Below are 9,473 nucleotides of genomic sequence, written 5' to 3' on the forward strand. Positions count from 1 at the left end.
ATAGAATCTTTAAAATGCATCCGAGAGTTTCACACACCCGTTTGTTATTGTGGCGACATTTCCACGCCCCGAAATCTTACGCTAAACGAAACAAACTTTGATTGGTTGTTTGTCATGTCGGTCAAATAGCCTCATGGGCGGGCCTTGGCCAATGAAAGCTACGATACATTCCAGACCTTCAGCCGTCAGTCTCAGGTCCGGCTACGCGAGACTAACTATGGTGAGAAAAGTATTGTCATACACTGAAAAACATTAACCTTAAATTGACATCACACCACACCAACAAGACACATTTTTATGAGTTAAACAGCTCCTTAAGAAAACAACCCATATAGGACAAGTAATATATGACAAAGGTGAATTACCTATACAAAATGCCAGAAGGGTCAGTCATACTTCATTAATAAGCAGTTCATTTTGATGTTATACAAAATATATGGAACTGTTTGACAGTGCATTAATAATAATAATTCCTCCTGCTCTTCCTGGGTCTGCCCAGTTGAACACCTCCACTGGAATACTTCCAGGAGGCATCATGGCTAGATGCTGCCTTCACCAGGACGGCTTTCAGACCAATCTACCTTTCAATCTCTCGCTGTGTCCAGTCCTCACTCATGAACAAGCCCCTGAGATACTCGAACCCCTCCACTGGGAGAAGCAACTCATTCCCACCTGAAGAAGATACTCCTCTTTTTCTGGCTGAGATCCATGTCCGGTAAGCGTTAAAGCTTCACCCATAAGTACTGTAAAATAAAGTTCAAAATTATCTTCTTTTTTTTGTTTAAACTAAAAATGCAGAACGTTTTCTGTGAGGGGAAGGTTTAGGTGTAGGGAGATAGAAAATATAAAAACAATTATGGCTATGGAATGTCTCCATAAAACATGGAAAGACGTGTGTGTGTGTGTGTGTGTGTGTGTGTGTGTGTGCGTGTGCGTCACCAGCTGCTAAACCGGTCTGACCAGTATCATAGTTCAGTCCTGAAAGTGAATACGTCTTGTTGAATTTGCAGATCAGACAGACAGGAAAAAGAGCAAAAGGGAGCAAATACTGAAAAGGAAAGGGAGAGAGAAAACAACAGGGGAGATGAAGATAAAGAGCAGCATAAGGAAGCATGCAGCGACAGAATGGATAGCAGAGAAGGACAGGGTGAAAGTCTAGAGTTATGACTGATCTATAAACAAAACCACATGTTACTTGAATATAGATATATGGAGGAATCGGTCTAATGAGGCCCGCATGGATTTGTTTGTCTCAGAACACACAGATACTCTTCCTTATCTTCTGTCTCTGCCATTACAGTAAGTGTGTGTGTGTGTGTGTGTGTGTGTGTGCTTTTATGTTTGTATAAGTTTACAAAGATATCCTTTGGGACAAGACAAAAGTATGTTTTAGGTGTTAGGATTTGGGTTAGTCTGTAGCCATTATAAATCGCTTTATATAGAAAACAACAGACGTCAATGTTATGTCCTCATTTACACAGATAGATAAACATTTGTGCACAGGTATTATGATTAAAGAAAAAGTAATCACATGAATGCACATTAAGAACAATAATACTGTGATTACAATGCTTTTGTTTGAACTGTTCAGGTATTTGTTTATGCATCCTTTCAAACTAAACTTACTGACATTAAACAGAATTTCTCTATAATTACTATAATAAGTTTATAATCCTGTGTGAAATTGGTGCTGCAGTATTTGGCATTTTAATGTAATAGTGTGGTGATAAAAAAAAAAAAAAAAAAAAGGGAAATAATAATTAATAAATAAATGTGTAAAACGAAGGAAAAAAATGTAAATAAAGTATGTTACAGTAACACTGAACTTAAAACAAGTGAATGTATTTTTGAATGCACTTTATAGGGTCTTATCTGTGACGATTAATGTTCCCTGCTCAGCCTTGAATGATTCGTTGATTGCTTGATTGTTCTTCCCTGGGAAGTGTTCAGCTGTTTGGGGAGGGGGCGCGCCTGGGAAGTGTCCAGCTGTTTGAGGAGGGGGCGCACCTGGGAAGTGTTCAGCTGTTTGGGGAGGGGGCGCGCCTGGGAAGTGTCCAGCTGTTTGAGGAGGGGGCGCACCTGGGAAGTGTTCAGCTGTTTGGGGAGGGGGCGCACCTGGGAAGTGTCCAGCTGTTTGAGGAGGGGGCGCACCTGGGAAGTGTTCAGCTGTTTGGGGAGGGGTCGCGCCTGGGAAGTGTTCAGCTGTTTGGGGAGGGGGCGCACCTGGGAAGTGTTCAGCTGTTTGGGGAGGGGGCGCGCCTGGGAAGTGTCCAGCTGTTTGAGGAGGGGGCGCACCTGGGAAGTGTTCAGCTGTTTGGGGAGGGGTCGCGCCTGGGAAGTGTCCAGCTGTTTGAGGAGGGGGCGCACCTGGGAAGTGTTCAGCTGTTTGGGGAGGGGGCGCGCCTGGGAAGTGTCCAGCTGTTTGAGGAGGGGGCGCACCTGGGAAGTGTTCAGCTGTTTGGGGAGGGGTCGCGCCTGGGAAGTGTTCAGCTGTTTGGGGAGGGGGCGCACCTGGGAAGTGTTCAGCTGTTTGGGGAGGGGGCGCGCCTGGGAAGTGTCCAGCTGTTTGAGGAGGGGGCGCACCTGGGAAGTGTTCAGCTGTTTGGGGAGGGGTCGCGCCTGGGAAGTGTCCAGCTGTTTGAGGAGGGGGCGCACCTGGGAAGTGTTCAGCTGTTTGAGGAGGGGGCGCGCCTGGGAAGTGTTCAGCTGTTTGGGGAGGGGGCGCGCCTGGGAAGTGTCCAGCTGTTTGGGGAGGGGGCGCACCTGGGAAGTGTTCAGCTGTTTGAGGAGGGGGCGCGCCTGGGAAGTGTTCAGCTGTTTGGGGAGGGGGCGCACCTGGGAAGTGTTCAGCTGTTTGGGGAGGGGTCGCGCCTGGGAAGTGTCCAGCTGTTTGAGGAGGGGGCGCACCTGGGAAGTGTTCAGCTGTTTGAGGAGGGGGCGCGCCTGGGAAGTGTTCAGCTGTTTGGGGAGGGGGCGCACCTGGGAAGTGTTCAGCTGTTTGGGGAGGGGGCGCACCTGGGAAGTGTTCAGCTGTTTGAGGAGGGGGCGCGCCTGGGAAGTGTTCAGCTGTTTGGGGAGGGGGCGCGCCTGGGAAGTGTCCAGCTGTTTGAGGAGGGGGCGCACCTGGGAAGTGTTCAGCTGTTTGGGGAGGGGGCGCACCTGGGAAGTGTTCAGCTGTTTGGGGAGGGGGCGCACCTGGGAAGTGTTCAGCTGTTTGAGGAGGGGGCGCACCTGGGAAGTGTTCAGCTGTTTGGGGAGGGGGCGCGAGGGGGCGCGCCTGGGAAGTGTCCAGCTGTTTGGGGAGGGGGCGCGCCTGGGAAGTGTTCAGCTGTTTGGGGAGGGGGCGCACCTGGGAAGTGTTCAGCTGTTTGGGGAGGGGGCGCGCCTGGGAAGTGTTCAGCTGTTTGAGGAGGGGGCGCGCCTGGGAAGTGTTCAGCTGTTTGGGGAGGGGGCGCACCTGGGAAGTGTTCAGCTGTTTGGGGAGGGGGCGCACCTGGGAAGTGTTCAGCTGTTTGGGGAGGGGGCGCACCTGGGAAGTGTTTGGGGAGGGGGCGCGCCTGGGAAGTGTTCAGCTGTTTGAGGAGGGGGCGCACCTGGGAAGTGTTCAGCTGTTTGGGGAGGGGGCGCACCTGGGAAGTGTTCAGCTGTTTGAGGAGGGGGCGCACCTGGGAAGTGTTCAGCTGTTTGGGGAGGGGGCGCACCTGGGAAGTGTTCAGCTGTTTGGGGAGGGGGCGCACCTGGGAAGTGTTTGGGGAGGGGGCGCGCCTGGGAAGTGTTTGGGGAGGGGGCGCGCCTGGGAAGTGTTCAGCTGTTTGGGGAGGGGGCGCGCCTGGGAAGTGTTTGAGGAGGGGGCGCGCCTGGGAAGTGTTCAGCTGTTTGGGGAGCGGGCGCGCCTGGGAAGTGTTCAGCTGTTTGGGGAGGGGGCGCGCCTGGGAAGTGTTCAGCTGTTTGGGGAGGGGGCGCACCTGGGAAGTGTTCAGCTGTTTGAGGAGGGGGCGCGCCTGGGAAGTGTTCAGCTGTTTGGGGAGGGGGCGCGCCTGGGAAGTGTTCAGCTGTTTGGGGAGGGGGCGCACCTGGGAAGTGTTCAGCTGTTTGGAGAGGGGGCGCACCTGGGAAGTGTTCAGCTGTTTGGGGAGGGGGCGCGCCTGGGAAGTGTTCAGCTGTTTGGGGAGGGGGCGCACCTGGGAAGTGTTCAGCTGTTTGGGGAGGGGGCGCGCCTGGGAAGTGTTCAGCTGTTTGGGGAGGGGGCGCGCCTGGGAAGTGTTCAGCTGTTTGGGGAGGGGGCGCACCTGGGAAGTGTTCAGCTGTTTGGGGAGGGGGCGCACCTGGGAAGTGTTTGAGGAGGGGGCGCACCTGGGAAGTGTTCAGCTGTTTGGGGAGGGGGCGCGCCTGGGAAGTGTTCAGCTGTTTGGGGAGGGGGCGCGCCTGGGAAGTGTTCAGCTGTTTGGGGAGGGGGCGCGCCTGGGAAGTTTTTGGGGAGGGGGCGTGCCTGGGAAGTTTTTGGGGAGGGGGCGCGCCTGGGAAGTGTTTGGGGAGGGGGCGCACCTGGGAAGTGTTCAGCTGTTTGGGGAGGGGGCGCACCTGGGAAGTGTTCAGCTGTTTGAGGAGGGGGCGCGCCTGGGAAGTGTTCAGCTGTTTGGGGAGGGGGCGCGCCTGGGAAGTGTTCAGCTGTTTGGGGAGGGGGCGCACCTGGGAAGTGTTCAGCTGTTTGGAGAGGGGGCGCACCTGGGAAGTGTTTGAGGAGGGGGCGCACCTGGGAAGTGTTCAGCTGTTTGGGGAGGGGGCGCGCCTGGGAAGTGTTCAGCTGTTTGGGGAGGGGGCGCGCCTGGGAAGTTTTTGGGGAGGGGGCGTGCCTGGGAAGTTTTTGGGGAGGGGGCGCGCCTGGGAAGTGTTTGGGGAGGGGGCGCACCTGGGAAGTGTTCCGCTGTTTGAGGAGGGGGCGTGCTACAGAGACTCTGATGGTGAAGCAGCAGCTCCGTGTCCTGTGTTTTATTAACTATTCACATCTCCCCTCATCAGGCGGTGAGGGCGCTACAATAGCACACTGTATAACACTGTTTTAATGCTTTCTTAATCCCTGAACATAATATCACTTCAACATGGTTAGCACTTATAAGACTGCCACGTATGTGACTTACTGTTGAAGTGAATACTGAAGGATTCTGGTGTGGAGACTGAATGAGTCAGGCCAGCCAAACCTGTTTCTGCCTCACTTTTAACTTTCCTGTCACTTGGTATTCTTTGCTAAGTTATTTGCATTAAAAATCTAGTTTCAGAGCAGAGCATTATTTGGAAAGGAACAGGAATGAGGAGTGCCGAAGTGATATTTGCTAAACTGGGATTGGCCAGTGGCGTTTTAAGGCAGGGCTTAGCAAAGGATCATTTCACCAGTAAAAAGAAAAACATTCCTGCAGCTTCCACTGCAATGCTTTTGCTTATTTTATCTTTGGTATTTAACTCCACCAACTTGTTTCTGCATGGTTTAAAGAGGGGTAATCATTAACTTACTGAGAAAGGACAGACACTGAGTGGACATCTGCTGGATGTTTTCATTCTTTTATGTTCTTGCCCTAAGGAATCTTATCGAGAGGTCACTCCATCTACATCCACAGTGTGAGGGACAAATCTTCACACCTTGATTATGTGGGGGGAAATGATGCAGAAACATGTTTGATGGGAATTTGTTTTGTAACACATCAAAACAGTGCAAAAGAATGGAGAACGATTGTTATGTTTCTTGATTGTTGTGATGGAAGTTTCAGTTTGGGTGGAGGTTACTGGCAGCTTAATCCACTAGAGAGGAACAGAGAGAGTGAAGGGAATGGAAAGTGAATTTGTGCCTCGTGGAGGAAAAACGACACGTTGCTTGTTCAATGACTGTAGATGGAGGGAGGGAGCATACGAGTGTAGTAGTGCATTGAGGAGCAGTTCCGGTGGCAGTGCTAAAAGCCACCATCAAAACCTTACATTTGATTCTGGGAGCCAGTGGAGTGAGATAAGGAGGAGTGTGATGTGGGTTCACTTTGGCTGATTAAACACCAGATGTACTGCTACATTCTGGATCATCTGCAGAGGTTTAGTTACATTGACTGGAAGGCCTGCTGTAGTGCATTACAGCAGTCCAGTCTTGAGATAACAAGGGCTTGGACAAGGAGCTGTGACGTGACTTCTGACAGGAAGGGTCTGATTTTCCTGATGCTGTAAAGCACAAACCTTCATGACCGGGCCGTTGTTGAAATGTGAGTGGAAAAGCTCAGCTAGTCTTCAAACAAAACCCCCACATTCCTTGCTGTCCTGAATGGTGTTAGTGTTGTAGACACTAGTTGAGTAGTGATGTAAGTGGTAAGAGAAGACATGTGCTTCTATGATCGTGTCAAGTGAGGTTGTGTAAATGGAGAAAAAAAGAGGAGCGAGAACTGAACCTTGAGGAACACCAGTGATTAGCTGTTGTTACTCAGACACCCCTCCTCTCCATGACACCTTAAAAATCTGCTTGTGTGGCAGGACTGAAGCTACAAAAGTACCCTAACTGTGATGCCCAAGACAGAAAGTCAGCATCTCGACAGAAGATGGTTTGAACAGCGTCTGAATGCGCTCGCTTGCTTGACTGAGAATTTGTGATGACGAAATGTAGGAGGTTGATGCTCTGTCATTAAACTGAGAGATCATTTTGTGTCTGCCCTAATTATTTATTTCAGTCTCTAACTTAAATTAGAGGGGGCATTTGTGGCGTAATGGTTTGAGAGTGGGACTTGTAACCTGAAGGTTGTGGGTGTGATTCTCAGTACTGGCAGGAACTGTAGGTGGAGGGACTGAATGAACAGCACTCTCTAACTTGACAAAGTTAGACAGATTCTAAGTATGTTACATACTTGGCCTACAAGTCACCTCACCTAAATTCTTCCCTGCGTTATTCAGCCTCACAGCAGGATCGGACACCCCGTCACATCACTTAGCTCTTATTAAAATGCATGATTATTAAACGGATGTTCTCATAATGGTTGTCGGCCCTCCATACAACTGATGTTTCCGTGAGCACATTATAGTAATATGTTGGTGTTACGATTTCCAATTCCAAATATTAACAAGGTTCCCAAAAACCTCTGTCTAGCATCAGTAAGACATCTTCTGTCCCAAAATTTGCATACGACTCATCATACAAACAGAGCAATGTTTTGAAAGCATTACAGAGTCACAGTGTTGATAGCTACTCTTTCTTATCGTGTTAGGGTTAGGTCGTTATTAGTTTGAGGTCAACCATCAATGGTTAAGAATACTCCATAAATGCTGCTTTTGCATATAATCAGACAAAGTATTTTAACATCCACTAAATCTCTCCTCTGTTTGCTCTCTCTGAAGCTCAGGCCATTACCATTCAGGTGCCGAGGAGCACTATCACGGCACCGGTTCAGGGAAGCACTCTTTTCTCTGTGGACATCACATGCACCGGGACTCCAGCAATCAGATGGACGTTCAGTTCTGTAAGCAGACAGCAAAGCATCGCAGCCTGGATGCTCGGTGGCTCTGCAAACGTCACGCAAATGTACGAAGGAAGAGTGCAAACTCATCCCAACGGCTCTCTAACCATAACCGACCTACGTCTACAAGACTCTGGCTATTACACCATCACTGTGACCGAACCGTCTGGAAACAGCAAGGACATGTGCATGGTGTTGAGTGTAACTGGTGAGCATGTAGTTTTTGATACAGAAACACAAATACCCACTGACATAATGCTTTATTCAGTCTGTCCTGTGTTTGAACTGTATGTTTCAGAGGTGCTGTATGAGGACATTCAGTACTTTATCGTGTTCATCATTGTGTTGGGGACGCTGGCTGCATTTCTGATGCTGTGTATGTGGCTCTTGAATAAACTACACAACTTCATAAAGGCCTGGAGACAACGGAGATGCTTACCAGGTACCAAACTACACTGACTGTCATTTACATTTATTGCAATGCACAGACGTTGCCGCACAGCTGTGTACTCTTAAAAATGAAGGTGCTTAAAGGGTACTTCACAAGAATGCCATAGAAGAACCATTTTTGGTCCCACGAAGAACCATTCAGTCAAAGGTTTTTTAAAGAACCATCTATTTCTTACCTTTTTATAATCTGAAGATCACCACAAAGAACCTTTTGTTCTTTATGGAACCATTTAGATAAAAAAGGTACTTTATGGTATCGTGAAGCACCTTTGTTTTTAAGAGTGTATGTTAGATGTCCTTAACTTGCATGCTAAGTGTCTAAATGAGGTAAGAGCTTATAATTAATGCAGATCACACACTCACTGAGAAGAGAAAAGGCTCTGGGCTGCGTTTCCCAAAAGCATCGTAAGGCTAAGCTGAGCGTAGCTCCATTGGTGGCAATGGGACTACGATGTACTTAGGCTTATGATGCTTTTGGGAAATGCAGCCCCGGCCATTTGATCCATCAGAGTGTTTGGCAGAATATGAATGTTTAAAGGTGTATGAGATAAAATATAATATTACTTTTCATTTGTAAATGAAACTGAACCTCTATTTGTATTCTTCACAGAGCACAATGAGACAGAACTGCAGCCTCTGTGACAGAAACAAACGGCTTATAGACAGCAAACGGCCTCTGTTTCTGATTACTGACTGACCAGATGAGTGATGAACTTCACATCTGCCACGAGCGCTTCCCTGTACATCCTCAGACGAGTGTAGATCCACATGTTCATCAGAGCATCAGACAGACATCAACAACCAACTCTCTGAACGCTGCTCCTCAATATACAAAAGTGACTTACAAATGAGGACAATAGAAGCAATCAAACCCAACAAAAGAGCAATAAAATGCAAGTGTCAGTTAGCCTAATGCAGTACACGTAGCAAGTAGCGTGTATTTAGATATAGTAGTCAACATTTGAAGGGGATCAAAAAAGTCCATCAACTTTGTCCTAAAGACAAGAATGCATTTTGGTTCTAGGGTTTAGGACGACTTTGATGAAAGGTTTTGATCCACTTCAAATGTTGACTGGTGTATAATACATATAAATGGTCAAAGGATGTTTTCTCAGGAACCAGATGGTGGAATATTTATGAATGTTCTCTGCGTGTTGTTTTTAAAGGATGAATGTTTTGAGAAATCATTGGATAATGCAGAGGCAAAGTTCCATCTGTGGTTCAGATACCAATCCTAGCAAAACCCTCAGCTATATGATTTAGTGTACAAGTGTCTGTCTCTTATAAAACAAAATGATTTGAATGTGGCTCAGTGTCATGATTGCTAAATAGTAATATCTAACAAATAGCATATTTAAACATTCATATTTAATGTTTTTTTTCCAGATTTTTTGGATAAGACCGGTCTGAACTTTTAGATTGTAAACGTTCAAAATAAATATCTTTGCATAATGATGATTACCTGCACTGGTTGTTCTCATTAAATGTAGTCTTTAGATTTTCCAGTGTATAGAAGGATTGCTTTCTTCTGTTTCTACATAAGTG

At 48.1% G+C, this 9,473-nt stretch overlaps 1 protein-coding gene across 1 annotated transcript; it reads left to right on the forward strand.

Annotated features, from left to right (window-relative positions):
- The first annotated feature begins 957 nt into the window (after positions 1–957).
- On the forward strand, positions 958–9,394 carry LOC306850996 (V-set and transmembrane domain-containing protein 5-like). Its single transcript, XM_079386995.1, has 4 exons — positions 958–1,299; positions 7,360–7,686; positions 7,777–7,920; positions 8,539–9,394. The coding sequence occupies exons 1-4, from the start codon at positions 1,227–1,229 to the stop codon at positions 8,568–8,570; spliced, it is 576 nt and encodes a 191-aa protein (XP_079243121.1). The 5' UTR covers positions 958–1,226; the 3' UTR covers positions 8,571–9,394.
- Positions 9,395–9,473: the final 79 nt, after the last annotated feature.

Source organism: Barbus barbus, assembly GCF_936440315.1.
Source record: "Barbus barbus genome assembly, chromosome: 31".
NCBI classification, from domain to species: domain Eukaryota; kingdom Metazoa; phylum Chordata; class Actinopteri; order Cypriniformes; family Cyprinidae; genus Barbus; species Barbus barbus.